Source organism: Notolepis coatsorum (assembly GCF_963971535.1).
Source record: "Notolepis coatsorum genome assembly, chromosome: 16".
In the NCBI taxonomy this organism is placed as follows: Eukaryota; Metazoa; Chordata; class Actinopteri; order Aulopiformes; family Paralepididae; genus Notolepis; species Notolepis coatsorum.
The window spans coordinates 30,181,813-30,202,246 of record NC_140180.1 but is presented as its reverse complement, the minus strand read 5'-3'; the positions used below and the strand labels follow the sequence as shown (position 1 = coordinate 30,202,246).

The 20,434-nt window shown below is 41.1% G+C and overlaps 1 protein-coding gene across 1 annotated transcript; it reads left to right on the top strand.

The window, feature by feature from the left end:
* Positions 1-706: 706 nt before the first annotated feature.
* Positions 707-20,412, top strand: aga (aspartylglucosaminidase). Its single transcript, XM_084331905.1, has 9 exons — positions 707-976; positions 3,050-3,203; positions 4,404-4,516; positions 5,280-5,392; positions 14,691-14,796; positions 16,209-16,284; positions 16,522-16,629; positions 18,957-19,090; positions 19,803-20,412. The coding sequence occupies exons 1-9, from the start codon at positions 874-876 to the stop codon at positions 19,901-19,903; spliced, it is 1,008 nt and encodes a 335-aa protein (XP_084188031.1). The 5' UTR covers positions 707-873; the 3' UTR covers positions 19,904-20,412.
* Positions 20,413-20,434: the final 22 nt, after the last annotated feature.

Genomic DNA, 20,434 nt, shown 5'->3' with positions numbered 1-20,434 from the left:
GCACTGCATTGTGGGATGGGCAGGGAGGACTGACCGATGTAACTCCGGGAGGCCGCCATCTGTACGCCTCTGGCCCGCTGATGCTATGACGAGAAATAAATCACTCTGTACTCAAACACAGTGGTGTTGTTCCACCATCACAGTTCTGTCAGTCGTGTTTAGCCAGGTCATTTACATGAAGGAGGAGCTAACATCCTGAAAGAGTTTATTTTGGCACTGTTCACATGACGGTGTGGACAAATGTCTATATAGGTATAATAAGGACCACATTTAATTTGTATTTTTTGCTTTTATGGGAAAATTTGATGTTTGGGATGTCTGGAATAATACAAATGCATTCATTAAAATTCGAATTAATTAATGACTATCAGTAAATTGATTCACGTCCACAAATGGAAAACCACAATAAACTGTGATTTATGGGGTTTTATTGCCCCAGATTAGAAAATCTTTGTCGTTTCCCTTCCTGGCATGATGGTTGCACTGCTCCTTTAAAAACGAGTCCACCTGCTAATCACGTGACCCGGGAAAGGGAACCCATGAAGGCGGAGCTGGGGGAGTGGTATTTAAAACAGAGAACATCGTTGGTTTGTGGGCATTTGTTAAGTGCTCCGTGCTACACGGAAGGTGGCGGTAATGCACCAAGACTGGATGTCAACTGCCGTAAAAAAATATCAACAAGAAGAAGTAGAATCATGTGACACAAACAGGGAAATGGCAAGAAACTCGCAAGTTTCATGACATTTCTTTTAAACGAATTATTGTTAGGGAATGTTAACTTAAATATCTTACAGTATTTACATTTTGTTGGGCCGATTTGAGACGAGGTATATTTATAATGAGTGCGACACCACTAATAGCCACGACTCCAAAATGTTAACAGTTGTCATTTATATCATGTTACTCTTGCCATTTGGACACACGTCATTACCTCTGGTTATCAATACATGGCCATTCAAGGACGCAACAGCTACAGGTACAGTAGGCTATTAATGGGCCACCAATGCATTATAGCACAGTGACAAGTTGACACATGTTATTGTTGCAGAGTCGTAAAATAACTTGAATGAATGAAAACTTTATTTAACAGATTGCAGAATGGGTACAATACAGTACGGCTCAATACACACAATTGTTAAGGGGATGCAGACCAGAGAAAGACGTTTGTCTTGTTTACATCAGGGTCCCCCATTTTCATAGTGAATTGTCGATTGTGCAAAGCGACTGAACTAATAGTGGTCATATTCATATTATCTGAGGAGTAATTAATCACATTACAAACACAGCGTTTCCACCAGGGGAACTTTACAAGTGATGTTATTGATTAGCTATTTAAAAGTAAAACATTTTGTTTGAACAAACTGGTCAGACTACTGCTTGCTTGGCCTTACTCACAAAACCCACCTTTTTACCCCTGCACATTTTGACAACCTAGGATGGCTTAGAGTAGACGAGGACAGAGTACAGCAACTCGAAATACTTCCCAAAGGTGAATGAATGAAAACTTTATTTAACATTGCAGAATGGGTACAATACAGTACGGCTCAATACATACGGGGATGCAGACCTGAGAAAGACGTTTGTCTTGTTTCCATCAGGGTCCCCCATTTTCAATTCATATAGACATTTATGACATACACAACATACATGACATTTATGGCATAGGGACATATAGGTATTTAGTACTGATACATTTGTGACATAAACGGTATTCCAATATACAGTACTGTTACCCCTAGATCCTGACAGAGTATATACATATGATGGGGAGGGGACTGTACATTAGGGGGGGGTAGGTGGGTGGGAGAGAAATATACATACGGCGGGGAGGGAATATATACATGCGGTGGGGAGGAGACTGTCTATTAGGAGGGTCAGTGAATTCCACGCCCACAACACCAGAGGGAGTTCCACAAATCATGTTCAACCCAGATTCGGCTCAAACAAGGGACTAAACACGTTTCGCAATTATGCAACAATAATGTGGAACGCCCTACCCAAAACCGTGAAGGAATGTGAATCCCTACCCTCCTTCAAACCCGCTCTCAAAGAGCACCTTATTCACTATGAATCGAAAATGGGGGACCCTGATGTAAACAAGACAAACGTCTTTCTCTGGTCTGCATCCCCTTAACAATTGTGTGTATTGAGCCGTACTGTATTGTACCCATTCTGCAATCTGTTAAATAAAGTTTTCATTCATTCATTCACCTACGGGTAGCTGCAATTAGAAACTGGCCCCTGTAAATGTCCAAATGTGCATTCTCTTTTTGTGGCTTGCATAAGCAGCTGAAAACAGAAGGCGACTAATCTCTAACAGACTTCGACAATTTCCCTAAAATATCGGGATCTGGGAATAATATGCAAGCTGCTCAGTGTCACCAGCTGGTGGTATGATGATTACGATCCCTTGACACAAAGAAAATCACTGGCCAAATAGTGTGACTGCAACACTCATATATTCCTTTCTGTCAGGCGCCCATTGAGACTGTCATCTTTATTTCCAGATCGCAATATTTTCGAGTCTAATTCTGTTTTTAACAGGCACCTATTACTCATGGGCTGGCCAATTCAATTTTAACCCAGTTCTCTACATCTGCTGCCTGGGACAATTGTTATTGCCTGAGGAGACATTTCTTAATGGTTATCTAAATTTGAGTTAATCTGCACAAATGGATGTGTGGTGTGGCATTTAACTCATGGTGGATCACTAGGGCATTTCCCTGTTAACATTCAGGTCTTAATTAAGATATTTCAGTTTATTATTTCCTGAAAGAAGTACAAGACCATCTCTGCCATCACAGTACCATTCTCAAATATGCATTGATCTTTATTAATAAGCACTAGATTTGAGGAGACTAGGAGAGTCTTCCGCACTATTACAGTAATTTGCAGAAAGACAATAATGTGAGGAACGTAATGTGTTGATTCTAAATCAATAGTTCAATGAGTTGATGGAATTCCATGACGGTCAACTAGTAAATTGACTTCTTTAGTCAAAGGCAGCCCTCTGTTTGACACTACAGTATGTCTCTCTTACCCTCTGAAGCATGGAGTGCCCTGCAACTTGGTGGAACAGTGTTGGATGCAGTGGAGAAGGGGTGTGCTCGCTGTGAAACGGACCAGTGTGATGGCAGTGTGGGCTACGGGGGAAGTCCAGACGAGGCTGGAGAGAGCACTCTGGATGCCATGATCATGAACGGGTAATAATAATAATAATAATAATAATAATAATAATTCATTACATTTATATAGCGCTTTTCTAGACACTCAAAGCACTCCCCACAGTGTAGGGTGGAAATGGCCTCCTTCACCACCACTGGTAGCACCCAACCTTGGGCTATGCAGGCTCAATGACTGCCATACACTGGCACCAGGCACACATCACACTACACAATGGCTGAACCAGGAGACAGGGATTGTTATCAGCCAATTAAGGGGAAGGGATTGATTGATGTCAGAGACTGGATTGGGAATTTGGCCAGGAACGCCAGGGAACCCTACTCTTTGCGATAGGCGTCCTGGGTTCTTTAACGACGAGATTCAGTCAGGGCCTCGGTTTAGCGTCTCATCTGAAGGGGTAAGTCTCACCCGAGACATGGAGATAGGTGTAGGCATGACATCGCCACTGATTTTGGGAGGGAGGGGGCTCATCCTTTCTGAGACAATCATTTCATCAAAATCTTCTTTCCTATTGTTTGTCATAAGACACACATGGGCATGCATGTGATACTTGTGACACTGTTGATTACAATTAAACTAACTAACTAACTTTGGCAAATTAGACATTTTATTTGTCTTAAATTTTTTTGCCTATAATTCCTATACCCTGGTAAACAGTAATTTTACAAATACTGGATATTACCTTTTCATGCAGATGCATGAACGGCAGTAGTGTAAACCAAAAATATTATTTAATATGTCGGGTTGGGGTTTGTGGACCTTTTGGAAATTGTATAGCAATTTATATTCATTTATGATTTAAAACACACATTTTCCAAAACAAATGAGATGTGCCCACCCACATGTTGATTGATTTCTATCCATTTAAAGAAGGTTTTTCAGGAAATCATCTAGGCGTAGATGTTATCTCAAGTTACTAATTCCAACATGCCACAGGACAGGATCATTCTCATTGTTTAGAATGATGAGAACCATGTCCAGTAAACCAGTATGAACTGTGTGTGTTACGTGATCAGAGAGAACCATGTCCAGTGAACCAGGATGAATTGTGTGTGTTACGTGATCAGAGAGAACCATGTCCAGTGAACCAGTATGAACTGTGTGTGTTACGTGATCAGAGAGAACCATGTCCAGTGAACCAGTATGAACTGTGTGTGTTACGTGATCAGAGAGAACCATGTCCAGTGAACCAGGATGAATTGTGTGTGTTACGTGATCAGAGACACAATGGAGGTGGGCGCTGTGGCAGATCTGAGGAGAATCAAGAACGCGATTGGCGTAGCCAGAACTGTGATGGAGCACACTGATCACACACTCCTAGTGGGGGAGTCAGGTATTGCAGGAACAATCCGCACCAAAACATCCCCATTGACAATCACTGCTATTGCTTAAAGGAACAGTATTATGGGAAATGTGCTTACCAATACCGTCTTCTCCAGAGTCGGACAAGAAGATGGATACCAATTTCCTCTCTCTGCATTTAGTAGAAAGCTATCCGGCTGCAGGCTAGCCTAGCTTGGCACAAATTAATGCAAGTGGATACGGACCAGCTAGCCTAGCTATTGGCCAAAAACACCTCTCTCTGAGTTTTAAGCTAAGTCTAGTGTTCTGTATCCACTTCCATTAATTTGTGCTAAGTTAGGCTTGCTTGCAGCCGGATAGCTTTCTACTGAACGCGCGCAAGAGGAAATTGGTGTCTATCTTCTTGTCGGAGAAGACTGTAAGTGCATTTCCCATAATGTTGCTGTGTTCCTTTAACATCTTATTTTGAATGCTTTTTTTCCTCTTTTCTGAATATAAAATAGAACTCTTAGAACAATTTTATGACCACTGTTCAGCAGATGACACTATATTATGGAAAAACACACAGGCCACTGTATCAAGCAATAGTAAACATACAAAATCAGGCACACAACATACAGGCAATATGAAGCAATATAGTAGACATCAGAAAATCGATGAGGTGTATCTATTACTTTAAAGGAGAAGATTGCAACCCTTTCCATGCTTTGTGATCCTCTGTTTTCTGAAACCTGTGGTCAAGGTCAAGGTCAACCTACTATTGTGTGACCTACTGTTGTCATGTCTCTTTACAGCGTCTATGTTTGCTGAAAACATGGGTTTCACCGCGGAAGACCTGACGACCAACAATTCCATGAATATTTTCACTCAGTGGCTGAAGGGCAACTGCCAACCCAATTATCGAAAGGTGTGTTGTGTTCTCCGTCGCTTTGTTCGACAGGCGGGCCAATTTCTGAAAGATTGATATTGCTTGAATAAATTGACAAGCGGCATAATTGGAATCATCCATACAACGTTGACTTGCTTTTGAGTTAGAGGTCATGCCTTGTGTGGATACCACAGCCCACCACAGTGGTTCCCAAACGTATCCCAGCCAAGGACCCCCATAAAGGTGCACAGTAGGCCACAGACCCCCATTTGATACAATCTGAGAAAATATTTTGTTGTTGGATATGATTTATTCCAGAATTGCACAACTCTCTATACTGCAGGTGATAACAGTGAAGAGTGAAACCTTTGATTATAAGATATTCCTTTATTGATCCCCTTGGGGAAATTCAGGCATCATAGCAGAAGGGGGAGGGGAGGTACAGGTACATGGTAATAGTAGAATATATAAATACAGGCAATACAATTATAGTACAGTAGGAAAGTAAAAATAAATAGGCAGTGTAAACAATATAATTAACTCTGCATATGAGCAAGTAGGCAGTGTAATCAAAGGTGCAGATGAGCATCTGTATGCCAGTTATATTATACATTACAATAAATATAATAGTAAATTATACTGTACCATTGGCATAGTTTTTAGTATTATAATTCATAATAGCGTGGTCTTGCAAAACAGCTTTTTTATCTGTTTGCGAAAGTGTAGGTTGACAGCTACATCAAGAACCAGCAATCGGCAAGCTATCCTATTATATGCAATATTGAGTCAACAAATAGGACTTTCCATAGGCACACCTATAGGCCATTTCATCTCTGAAATCTTTTTTCTTTGGACCCAATCCGCTATCAATTTGCATGCAGCAAGTGCACATGTACTGTAGGCCATGAGTTCAGGAGGTTAATTAAAGAAAGTCATCAGGGTCATCTGATGCTCTTTGTAGCTCAAAAAACAGTAGTTACACTCAAATAAGAGCAAAATGAAATTCTGCTCAGGCATATTAAATATCCCTAGTACCAAAGCTCAAATCAAACCTATGCCCCTGTACTCCATGTTCTCTCATAACTTCTGGTATATTAAATTATAAAATATTATTCTATCAGGGTCCCCCCTGGGTCCTTGAACCTCACCTTGGGAACCACTGACTTACCGTATACAGCTACCAAAAGCCACATATTGCTACCCCCTCAAGTGTCCTCCGTCACCCCATTCAAACTCGTAACTGTACGGTTTAGACAATGTGATGCCGTTGTGAATGTATGCAAATTCTAGAGGGACTCTAGGGATGTTCTGGGTGAAACCATGTGAAATAGGCAAAGGTAGTGGAACACACGGCCAGGTCACTGGATAAATATTGTCTAGTCAAAATACTGTTTGTTGTCAAAACGACAAGCGGGAATTGGCAATGTAGGACACATGAAATGCCATGCAATTGAATTTGAATCATATCCTGGATTATTGACGGCCCAGGCAGGAATAATCTTAGCTCAATAAAACAGACTTTCTTGAGTCAAGAAATATCTCCCTCCTTTTCTCCTTACTGATTGATGCGGTGTATTTAGGAATATTCTAGTGTGGAGTGGAAATAATTGTTATTAATGATAATTAACTATCGTAACAAACTTGGTGTAGTATACAGCAAGACAGTCCAAACTATGTACGTTCTATTAATCTGTATAATTAACCTAGTTTGATCATAATGAAAACTATTTATCTATTCTATACAGCACTTTTCAGGAAACTAGTAGTAGTAGTAGTAGTAGTAGTACTGTAGTAGTAGTTTATTCAGTCATCACACTGAACTTAATTACACAAGCGAAGGTCATTTTTTATGCAACTTATGCTAATGTAAATGAAATGCCATAAGTAAACAACCAGTTATAAATGCACCTCCTGTATCTTACAATACACAGTAAATGGATTTCATTACTTGGTAAAGCAACTATGTAATGTCAACATTGCATAAAATCATGTTACAATTGGTCATCAACAAGGACAAGGAAGGATATATATATATGTGTAGGGTACTATACAGAACAAATTGCCAATCACCGCTTATTGATCTCAGTCAAATCATTTTTGACTGGCGTCAGCTAGCAAACAATCCCATTTCTCTCACTGCATGCTCAGCCTGGGAGTTGTGCAGGTCAGCTGCCCTCCGGGAGCCTCGGACGCCATGTGATTTCATCCAGAATGACCCTCAAGTCTCTCCAATTCAAATGCGCTGGAAGGAGGCGAGCAGACGGAGGCACTTGTGGTCCAGATGGTGTCAAATGAAGGGGCGAGGCGAATTCACCTGCTGTGATAAACACAAGCGTGGGCCTACTATTCACAATGACTTAATTATTTTATTTATTTATTCTAGTAATGTTGAGACCAAATTTACTTCCATGTCTTCCCAACCAATTTTGCTTGTTTTTTTTTGAAGATGTAAGATGTTAAACAGTACACTGAATTGCCTCTAAAAAGTTACGAGAAATTTAGATGAATCAATGAATGAAGCTCCTCTGCTCCTCTCCTCCAATCACGGCCTTGCTGTGTGCTTTACGATCTTGTGTCTGGGCCATACTGTCTCTCAGAGGGATGGAGCTTATTACACTGGCACACATTCAATCTAGCTCGGCTGTTTAGAAGGCATGTATTGCTATGATGGAATAGGGCTGCTATTTTTCATACATCATTTCAATAGACACTGCACTCTCCAGCAACAATGATGGGAGACAACGTGTATTCAAACTAATAGTTATACCCTGCACCTTTTTAGAGGTTTTTAGAGCCCATTCAGAATCCCTGAGCAAGGAAAAGGCACAACTGGAACTCTTTCAAGTTTCCATTGTAAAAATGTTTATAATAATAAAATATATATAATATATATTTAGTTGGTCAGTAAAAGCACTTTGGTGGGCAGAGTTTAATATGAAGTAGAAACTGATGATCTTTAGGGCCAATACCGATATTTGGGAGTAAAAAGATTCAGATACTGTATCAATACTGTATATTGATTGTGACAAAGATGTCATTAATATATATTTATTATATATACTTATACTGTATATTTAATGTATACAATACATATTTACTTAAATATATATATTTTTTGTATTACTAAAATACATGGCTTGGGCCTAAATCTGCATGGGACTGGGTATGTCTGTAAAGTGTGGTTCCAATGAGCCCATTTTTATTCAGACATCTGGAGGTGAAAGGCCAAGGGACCATTTTCCCCATCTAAATTTTGCTAGCTCGACATGTATGGTATCTACGGATTCTTCAAGATCTCTAGCTCTTTGCACTAGCTTTAACATAATTCACTGGATATCTTTTAACATACACACCGATACGGATATATCAGTGATACGCCAATTATATATATTTATAATATTTTAACACTGTAATCGGGTTGGAGACATACTGCTATATGTTAAATGGGTGGCTCCACCAAAAATAAAGAAAAGAGGAATGGAGACATATTACTAATTGACTGAGCTCTCTGTGACTGAGCTCTCGATACAAAGACTAACAGTAGACGAATTGTATTCACTATATTGTATGGCTGTACAATGTTTACACCGGTAATATTTATAAACATTGGTGCAAAACAAATTTACGTTCAGAGTTATAATGGGTTAAGACAATTCCAAATGTTTCCATCTATAGATCAAACCCTTCAAGAGTGTACGTGAATATACCAAACATTGATATGATCAAAAACAAGCACGGATTGGACCTTTAATATTGGGAGGTGGAAGTTGTTACTCCTCGTCTGCGAGGCCTTTTGGGGGAAATCTCAAATGGTTGCAGAGGTCACTGCAGGGGTGGGACCTCAGTCATACTCTACAATTATTCTTGGGCAAACTTTTCAAAGGTTTTACCTTCACCTTTTGCATAGGTTTGAATAAAACACCCTGCATCATGAATAATGCACCAGCAGCCTCGCGGCAGACTTGTTGATCCCGGCGTGCTGTTATGGATGGCATAATCAAAGCCCTGTAGAAATAAGATGCAGACACGGCCTAGAAAGTGCTGTCTGAATAGTCCTCAGAAGACATCATTGTCATCATATTCCTCATTTTAAATAGCCTTGGGGTGACAAACAAACAGCCCCCCCCCCCCCAAATGCGTGTATGGGTAATTTGTTGTTTTCATTTTAAATTGATGCTAATGTTTAGTTTTCACTACTAATTTGAAGGTAAGGGTCTATAGAACAATTTTGGGTTGCGTGTCAAGTGCTCAGTGCAAAGGTAACTTGTTCCAGTTCACAGCTCCACTAAACGTATTAGAACTTTCCCCCATGTTGTTGGTGTGACACCAGGGCAGCACAGGTCACAATGCTAGCTCTAGTGTGGTGACCATGTTGGTGTTACACTAGTGTGGTGACCATGTTGGTGTTACACCAGGGCAGGTCACAATGCTAGCTCTAGTGTGGTGACCATGTTGGTGTTACACCAGGGCAGGTCACAATGCTAGCTCTAGTGTGGTGACCATGTTGGTGTTACACCAGGGCAGGTCACAATGCTAGCTCTGGTGTGGTGACCATGTTGGTGTTACACCAGGGCAGGTCACAATGCTATAGCTCTAGTGTGGTGACCATGTTGGTGTTACACCAGGGCAGGTCACAATGCTAGCTCTAGTGTGGTGACCATGTTGGTGTTACACCAGGGCAGGTCACAATACTAGCTCTAGTGTGGTGACCATGTTGGTGTTACACCAGGGCAGCACAGGTCACAATGCTAGCTCTAGTGTGGTGACCATGTTGGTGTTACACCAGGGCAGCACAGGTCACAATGCTAGCTCTAGTGTGGTGACCATGAGTGTCACAGCTCCTCTGGAAGTGGTCTTTGAGGTACTCTGTTATATACATTATGGACCTGAGCTACAGTTGAACTGACCTATCCTTCACTGATCACGTCGTCGGGCTTAACACTTTGAGTGCCAGCAGGGGGCGCACGATTTAGCGCTTGAGTGCCAGTGCTCTATTCAATGAGGGCGAGCACATTTGCGAACGCATAAACTATATCTTAAATTATGGCTATGTGTCTAATACGCCCGTCGCTTATCAATGACTTGCTTGCAGTCAACATTGTCGAAACGGATTGTTTTTTCATCGGTACATTTCCGTTTGATACCATTTTGAAAAACGCTCATTTTTGGAAATTTCCAGAAAGAAAAAGATTCTGCAGGAATCACCCTTTAGTGCAGGGATCGGCAATAGGCGGCCCGCGGGCCGAAATGGGCCCGCCAGCAATAATTTCTGGCCCGTCAGGTTATTTTGAGAATATGATGTTTATTTTACGCGCAGGAAATATTCACTCGTTGTGACGCCAGAGTGTCTTTTGAAGCTGTATCTATCTATTCATCATATCTATGGCTGTCACTATAGCCAATTGAAATGCTAGAAATGGTCACATGGACTGGGAGAACCAATGGAATTTCACTTTCACTTCCGCGTTTGGCATGCCGGCGAGGCGAGCGAACGTTTGCAAAAACAAAACAAACGTCTTTGAATAACTTCTTTGCAATGCAACGGGGAAATATGATGAGCCAGAAGAGGAGCTTACGACCTATAAAGCTTATTTTAATAAACAGGTGTCATTCTTAAAATACGGGTTTATCGCAACAGGTAACTCTTGCAATAAGCAACCGGTGACTCTCGCTTGTTGACATGGCAACACGAGCAAGCAACTGTTCAAGTTGGGTGGGCATTCAACGCGAGTGGACATTTAACATGTTATTAACATGGATTTTGGAGGACCGAAGCAGAAACAATATCAAGTCCAGGGCAGGGCTGCCTGCATTATGCCGGTGAGTGTTGTGTTTTAATAATAATAATAATAATAATACATTCGATGTATAATACACCCGCTGTGGTGCTTAAAATCAAATGCACCCTACTGATCTCGATTTATAATGCGAGCACCTGCATTAAAATCAAATTACTGATCTGTTCATGTGTAATGCACTGTCTGAGAGGCACTTTATAATAGAAAAAAGACAGTGCAAACATGTATATGTCGTTTTTTTTTACAGTTACAATTTTTACGCGCAGGAAATATTCACTCGTTGTGACGCCAGAGTGTCTTTTGAAGCTGTATCTATCTATTCATCATATCTATGGCTGTCACTATAGCCAATTGAAATGCTAGAAATGGTCACATGGACTGGGAGAACCAATGGAATTTCACTTTCACTTCCGCGTTTGGCATGCCGGCGAGGCGAGCGAACGTTTGCAAAAACAAAACAAACGTCTTTGAATAACTTCTTTGCAATGCAACGGGGAAATATGATGAGCCAGAAGAGGAGCTTACGACCTATAAAGCTTATTTTAATAAACAGGTGTCATTCTTAAAATACGGGTTTATCGCAACAGGTAACTCTTGCAATAAGCAACCGGTGACTCTCGCTTGTTGACATGGCAACACGAGCAAGCAACTGTTCAAGTTGGGTGGGCATTCAACGCGAGTGGACATTTAACATGTTATTAACATGGATTTTGGAGGACCGAAGCAGAAACAATATCAAGTCCAGGGCAGGGCTGCCTGCATTATGCCGGTGAGTGTTGTGTTTTAATAATAATAATAATAATACATTCGATGTATAATACACCCGCTGTGGTGCTTAAAATCAAATGCACCCTACTGATCTCGATTTATAATGCGAGCACCTGCATTAAAATCAAATTACTGATCTGTTCATGTGTAATGCACTGTCTGAGAGGCACTTTATAATAGAAAAAAGACAGTGCAAACATGTATATGTCGTTTTTTTTTACAGTTAAAAAATGTTCACTTATCATTGGCCCGCCACACAATGGCTTGGGGAAAATTCGGCCCGTGGGCAAATCTAATTGGCGACCCCTGCTTTAGTGGAATACACAAAAAACGTTGTCATTTTTCGGCCTATTTATGAATCGTTTTCAAATAAACGCTGGATTATCGATAGTATATGTGTACTTATGCACGCTAGAGAAGCGGGCTGAAAAATCGATTATCTTATTTCCTGATCAGCACACACACACATATAGGGCCCACGTTGATATATCTGTGAAAAAAGCTCTGATTACCCCAAGACTGGTAAAATAGATTCCTTACCACAGATCAGATGTTCTCCAAAAAGATTATTCCAATTCCTGATCGCCATTCCAAATATCGATCGCGTTTATTGATCCAACGCTGGGTGCTCGAAACACATATTCCACGCTGTTCTGAGGGACCACAAAGACTGCAATCGGCTCGGATTACATGCCTGACAAGTAAAATGTGGATTCCGGATTTTTTTTTCCCCATGCGTTTTCATTCAGTCCAATCCAATGGGTGCATTATCATCCGGGAGACGATATGGGGCGGTATTTTCCCTGTTCAAGCTCAGAGAGAGTCCCAGTGGTAACATGAGGCTAGATTGATGAAGAATTTATGGAAATCGATAATAAAAAAAATAACGATTAATAAAGAGATTTCTCGTCATTGGCACTGAACGGTTGGCATGAAATAATGAGAATTCTTGTCGTTGGCACTCAAAGTGTTAATAGCCCTGAAAACGTGATTTTGACGTCATATCTTTTTGAACAAGGTATTTTGGTAGTCCAAGTTTAATCTAAATGAGAGTCTTTATAATTTTATATACAGAATTTAGTGCATAGAACACTTCGATCTACTCGTGCCAAACTACTGGATGACGGTAGCTTACTTTTGGTCAAATGGCATGAACGTAGAGAAATTGTCTGGAGGGGAGCGTGCCTATGTTCCCACATTGCCTTTTTTCATAAAATTTTATCAGATTTGATCCCCCTTTCTCTTAATTTGGTAGCCAATTACACCCAACCTATTATCCAATTGTCCTCTGGTAGTAGAGGGTTAGTCTGGGAACATAGGGATGTGGGACCATAGGGCCTACTTTTGAGATAAATCTTGAAATGTGGGAACATAGGGCCTAATTTTGAGAAGAATCTTAGAAATGTGGGAACATAGGGCCTCATTTTGAGAAGAATCTTAGACATGTGGGAACATAGGGCCTCATTTTGAGAGAAAAAAAAGTCTTAGAAATGTGGGAAGATTAGGTTTAGGTTTACTTTATTTATTCAAGGGGGACAGTGTACATTAATAAAACATTTTACAGATGTAAATGCACCCAATGTTAGCCAAAAGGCTAATTTCCATTGGCAGTCCCCCTGCCAGAAGGTACAGGCTAAAATCCTGTGTAAAAAAAGGGTTAGCAATAAAAACAGAATAAAATCAAGATAAATAACATTAGAATAAAAACACAACAAAAGCACATAGACATAGTAGGGATACAGGTCATAATACAGTCATGGACAGAAGGACAGAGCACATCATGACATATTAAGAGACCCAGACATTGACAGACGCACCATATCCACACACACACAGACACCTCAGTGTTGACAGTTCTGGTTTTCAATGAGCCATTCCCTAACCCTGCACTTGAATTAATGGTATGATGTGGACACTCTAATTGTTTGAGGAATTGAGTTCCATTGGTGGGATGCTCTGTATGAGAAGACGGCCTGGCCAAATACACTTTTTTTTTAAAGGGATTGTACAGTCCCCCCTTGCCGCACCTCTAGTGTTCCTGTTTGAGGCAGACTTGAGACTGATGAAACCGGACAAAGGAGGAGGAGCCAATCCACACTTTATTTTAAAAACTAGACAGACGTTTTGATATAGGGTCAGGTTTTCCCAACTGAGTAATTATATTTTTTTAGAATGTGACAATGATGGTACCTGAATGGTTTCTTGTCTAGAATTTTTATTGCTAGTTTGTATAGTGATTGAAGTGGTTTCAGAATGGTGGAATGTGAATTGGACCAGGTTATCAAACAGTATGTGATGTGGGAAAGAACCATTGAATGAAAATATAGCTTTGCTGCCTCGGGTGAAAGGAAGTTTCTTGTGTACCTGAAGTTTGATAGGCTGAACTTTACCTTATTGCAGACTTTTTTTATGTGATTTTTGAAGCTAAGGTTTGGGTCTATGTGTAATCCTAAATACTTATATTCTGATACTACCTGTAATTTCTGACCGGAGATGAAGATATCCTGCTCTGCAACTTCTCTGTGGCCCTTGGAGAAGAACATACAGACAGTCTTAGAGACATTCAATTGTAAACAGCTGTTCTTAAGCCAGGATGTGACATTCACCATGACATTAGACAATTAGACAAAGATAGGGCTGTGGGGAACATAGGGCTGACCCTGTCTGGAGTAGGCTCCTACGTTTCCTGCACGGCTATCACCTCAATTATAGGTAACCGGATAATGAGGTTGTAAAGGAACATATTGACATTTTCTCACCGCTGTCAACAGGATGTGTTTCCAGATTCGTCAAAATATTGTGGACCATACAAGCCCAGAGCGACGCATAAACAGAGAAGCGCACGAAACTACGACATCCACTCTCACGACACCATAGGTATGTCTGCTCTTTCGAGGGGTGCTTTCACACCTAAGTTAGCTTGAAATGGTGCGAATCAAAAGTGAAATTGTTAACTTTTGTTGCAGTTTTTATTGGTTCGGTTGTGGTTCAAAATGCCAATCACACAGGTGATTGGACATACGGTAATTTGTAATCCCATAACTGCAAACATTAGGCTGTGAGTAAGGCAGATGTTTTGCGGCTTCAAATTTGCAGGAATATTAGTTTCATGTTGGTAGTTTTGTACTCAGTCATTGGAGGCTGACTGTCACTGAGGAGTTGTACATTTCCTCAGGGTTGCCAAGTTGTGCAGGAATAGAGTATGAAGGAAACTAGACTCGCAATCTAATCTACATTTACATTTAGCTGACACTTTTATCCAAAGCGACTTACAAGTTCTGTACGACAAGTCAGCAGGAAGGGTACAACTCTTTCAGCTGAGTAACAATGTTCATCAAACAGTGCTGAAACTTGGGTGCTGCAGTATTGAGTGCATAGACATAAGACATATTAGTATAGTAGGAGGAGTGCATGGTAGTTTTATCCGGCAGCACATATCCCCCATACAAAGCCAGATTTAATTTACGTCACTATACAACTAAATAAAAAACTTGTGTCGAGTGTTGGCAGGTATGGAATCCTAATGAACAAAAATAATGTGATATCCACCTTTGCTTGCACAAATAAAATACTATACATTATCCAATTCACGTCTTGTGATTAATTATGCGCCACCCTCTGTGGGCTACTCTCACCTGAATTATGCTTGGTATTCGTTTAGTTTCACTGCATTATTTGGGTGAAGACAGTGGCTCGGGAGGTAGAGCAGTCGTCTGGTAATCCGTAGGTTCCCGGTTCGATTCCCGCTCCTCCCGGGCAGCAAGACACTTAATTGCATGTCGTCATGTGTGAATGTGTGAGTGAATGGGTCAAATGTGAGGAACAAATTGTAAAGCACTTTGGATAAAAGCACTATATGAATGCTAACTTACCAGCAGTGAGTTCAATCTTTTACACCAACCCAAAACTAACCGGTAAACGGGTTCGGTTCAACTGGACTAAACAAGGCAGGTGAAAAGCACCGTAAGACCATGAGTTGTCCACCCTTCCTTCAATATTGTATTAGCTGTATTTCAGCGGAGGTAGACCTAGTTGAAGAGGGCCTCGCCGCATAGCATGAACCAGATGTAAAAATCCCACACAGACACAGGACATCAGAGCACTCCTAAGCAACCACCTTTATCCGTCGTAGCGCTCGGTCACCCAAATCAAATTCAATTATGAGTCCTTGAACCATGAAATGGCAATAATGAAAACGTTTTTGCCACTTAAAAGCTTTTTATCAAATAATAACCAATGTACTATTTTTTTTATTTTCCGGATTGCTTTGTAACTTGACAATGCATTAGGGATGATTGCCATTGGCGAAGATGGTCGCGTAGCAGCCGGGACGTCGACCAACGGAGCAAATCACAAAGTGCCAGGGTACAGTATGTGCATGTTGTCGGAAGGAACATTTCAAGAGAGGGAAAACATCGTTTTAGGCCATGCTTTCTGGATTAATTTAGTTACCGTTGAGTGCTGACAGCACTTGCAGAGCTCGGTTGGGAACTTGCTGGATATATAAGAAACATAAAAACACAGTTGTACAAACTGACCCCCCTCCTTTGCATCGGTTAGTTTTGTATGCATGTAGACCCTCATTATTTTTGGTTCCTCTAGTCGTGTGGGGGACTCGCCCATCGCCGGAGCGGGAGCGTACGCTGACAGCGCAGCGGGAGGAGCTGCCGCTACGGGAGACGGGGACGTTATGATGCGTTTTCTTCCCAGGTATCCAGACACACACACACACACACACACACACGACGACAACCTGGCCCGATACATCAGACCCACTACACACTGCATGGTTCTGACATGTCAGGCTAACGACGACTCGTCGTCCCTTCACGGTGCTCTCGTGGCGTGACACGCATTTCCTACCAGCGTGGCGTAATGCCATAAACACAGCTAATTGGCACCAGTTTCTTTTTCACTTAACTCATTCGAAGCCAAACCCGAGAAAAGTCGGGTTTTCATTGTTATTTCTTTTATTCGATATTTCCATTCATTATCCATCCAGGGAGCCTGGTGTTATCATAGGGAATGAGTCTGAGATCGCAAAAGTCCAATACCGCCGCCTGGTAGGATGCAGCCGGTATTGCACACCCTTTGAAACTGTGTCTTGGGCTGTGCGTCGATTATATTGGTCCGGGCGGACTTTTCCATGTCGGGCAAGGGGAGCGGTTGTCCCGATCGGCTTGAGGAGCGTCAAATGCTCCAGATGGATGATGTATGGCGGATTATGTTGGCGACACAATCGCCACCAATACTGGGACTCGCGATCAGATAATTGGAATATTCTTTTTGGGACACATCCTAGTCAAGGTAGGGGCTATATGATATCAATCTTGCGTTGATCAAAGCATGCCTTCATTGCGATCCGAGCTTATGTGTAACGCTAGTCCATAACGTATTCGGTTGGTGACGATCAATGCTTAAAAAAATTACCCCCGCCCCCCCCACCCTTTCATGTAGGGCTGGGCGATATGACCAAAAACGTTATCGCGATAAAATTATAAAATTATTTTCATATAATTCGATATCGATAATTATCGTCGATATAATGTCTGTCAAGTTTAATTAACTTCTAATATGCTGCTGCGAATGTCTCAAGTCGAGTTGATGTCGTCATCAGTCCTCGCACGTTAGCAGTTAGCCGACAAGCGAAGTATCTCATGACAATAAATATGACACTAAAATACTCTCTTCCGCCACAATATATTGAAACGACGTCCACTCCCACACTATTATAAACGTGGCCTCAGAATTCAAAACACACACATACTCGGCACGTAAATATATAAAACAGTGCCGTGCAAGCTAGTTAACCTAGCCAGCCTGTTGCTTCTACGTGGTGTATTCCATGACAATGTGCTAAATATCACACTAAAATACTCTCTTCCGCCACAATATATTGAAACGACTACCACTGTATACCCCCACTACTATAAACGTGGCCTCAGAATTCACCACACACACATACTCGGCACGTAAATATATAAAACAACGCCGTGCAAGCTAATTAGCCTAGCAAGCCTTGTTGTTGAGTGAGTCCTACCGCTCTGGGTCTCCTTCCGGGTCTCTGTCGATCTCGGCCATCTCCTTCACTGATTGGTTGTTAGCTGTTGTGCGTAGCACGTCATCACGTAAGGTTGGTTGTTGTTAGTGAGTGAGCTGAGCCGAGGCTGAACGGAGCCAAGCTTGGAAAATCGATATATCGAAACTTTGCGACCACGTTTCATGTTTATTTCGAGGAAATAATTTATCGCGATAGTTATCGTTATCGTTTTATCGCCCAGCCCTACTTTCATGCATTCATGATGGAACATAATGCCTATCATATGCATTTGGTTTTTTAATTGTAGCGTGTGTAGGGACGGAACGCCAATGCATTTAGTATAATACACGTTGGGGGCTATTACCAGCCTCCCATGAATTACCCTAAAACCATACTTATATTCACCACGGTATAAAATGGGAATGTATGGATGAAGAAATTATTTCTTTTTCACATATTGAACGATAGATACTCGATGTCAAATGGGCAATAGTATTGTATCCATAGCTATAATATATAATAGTTATAGCCCTGCAAACATTGCCACGTATTCCTATACTTTAGAACGCTGGCCTTTCAACCACACAGTACACAGCGCCCTCTGGTCGTCTGGCAATTGGTTACAAACGCCTCTTGTTTGGCTTATGTCTGTGATGATGGAATTCTACGAGTAACAAATGTATTTGATCATATAAAACGTATGTTTAGCCGACACATGTATCAAGAGTCTCAGAAAATATATTAATTATGATTAGAATAAAGGCAGTAGTAGTGAAAATATCACCCTCAGTCTAAACTCTTAATTCCATTGATTTGATTTGTGTCTTGTGAAAAACAATTGAGTGTGTGTAACTAATTAAGAAAGGCTATTGATTGTCATAATGCCCTACTGGTCACACATGCCACAATTATAACAACATGGTTGTTAATCTTGTTTGGTCTCCTGGATGGCCGCTCCTTAGTTAGCCTCATGTACTGTGTGTAATGCTGCCAACAGCTACTTGGCCGTGGAGCTGATGAGGTCAGGGGCAGATCCCTCAGCGGCCTGCAAGACGGCCATCGCCAGAATCAAGAGGCATTACCCTGGGTTCTTCGGAGCAGTCATCTGTGCTAACGTGACGGGGCATTATGGTGAGGATTCACGCATGTGGAGATACTTCTCAGCTACTGCTGGAGATGCTGAGGGACACAGCCAGAGTACCGTCATGTCCTCCTTGCGGAGTAATGAAAAATAAGTTGATGGCCTTCTTAGGGCTCCTGCACATTTGCCATTTTAAAATCACACTTTTTGCAGACGTTTAATTCTTGACTGGATTTTAAAGGAACACGCCAACATTTGGGGAAATTAGCTTACAGTCTTCTCCAGAGAGAGACAAGAAGATAATATATGAATGAATGAATTACCGGCTAGCCTAGGCATTGTCCAACTAACACCTCTCCTGAAGGCTAACCGGTCATGTCCGCTTCCATTCAGTGTGCTAAGCTAGGCACAGAGACGAAAACTGGTATCTATCTTCTTGTCTCTCTCTGGAGAAGACGATAAGCTAATTTCCCAAAATGTTGGCGTGTTAAGTTTGTTCCAAGCTTAATATGATGGATGCCGAAAGGCACTGGGCAATGACTATCAACTAGGATATAATCATAGCTGATGGTTATTCTTCAAAATAACATATTGCAACATGCGAAATGACTGTGGATCTACAGCTACATAACATGTGGAATGAATGTTATAGAATGAACAAACCGTTTTTTCCCGTAATTTTAGTACAATTACTATCAAACTGTTTATCAAATTTTCAAGACTTGTGTAGGAACCTTGAGTAATTTTCTTTCACTTCTTAAGGTGCGGCCTGCAACAAGCTCCCCGGTTTCTCCCAGTTCCACTTCATGGTGTCCGACTCGCAATCAAACATACCTCTGTTGAAATCTGTGGACTGCTTTTAATTAGCTTTGAAGCCTTTTTATACTGTATATGCTGAATGTGATGATCAACTGTGTTGATTGGCACTATGTGTTCTTTGTTTATGTTATGAATGAATGTTAAATGTGTGCAGTCTTATTATACAAATCACTGTGGTGTACATTTTAAAAGGTCTATTGTTGGTCAATAAATTCAAATGTTTGAGCCAGAATTACCATCGACCTTTGGAAACGTGACAGCTCTTCACTGATTGGTATAATTCCTTTATTTATTAACACAAATGACTCCCCGTAACAGTCAAACAAATGAAGTGTTCTGCCCATACTGGACAAAGTCACACTGTTTACCCACAGATACAATGTAGAAAATACAGACACAAATTCAAAAGGACATTTAATACAAAATCACCCCCTTACTCCATAGTTGTATATGAATGTGTTGTGGGTGAAGATACAGTAATAAGTGTTCAGTTTGCTCTTGTTTGCCAACAGCCACCCCATATCTGCTCCCTCAAATGAATATGCAGGGCTTAGTCCTTCTATTCACAATATTAA

Excerpts from the sequence above, each read along its gene's own strand:
- aga (XM_084331905.1), top strand. The coding sequence starts at position 874 with ATGTTAACAGTTGTCATTTATATCATGTTACTCTTGCCATTTGGACAC. Across the intron at positions 3,204-4,403 it reads GATGCCATGATCATGAACGG|AGACACAATGGAGGTGGGCG; the intron begins GTAATAATAATA and ends TTACGTGATCAG. Across the intron at positions 4,517-5,279 it reads ACTCCTAGTGGGGGAGTCAG|CGTCTATGTTTGCTGAAAAC; the intron begins GTATTGCAGGAA and ends GTCTCTTTACAG.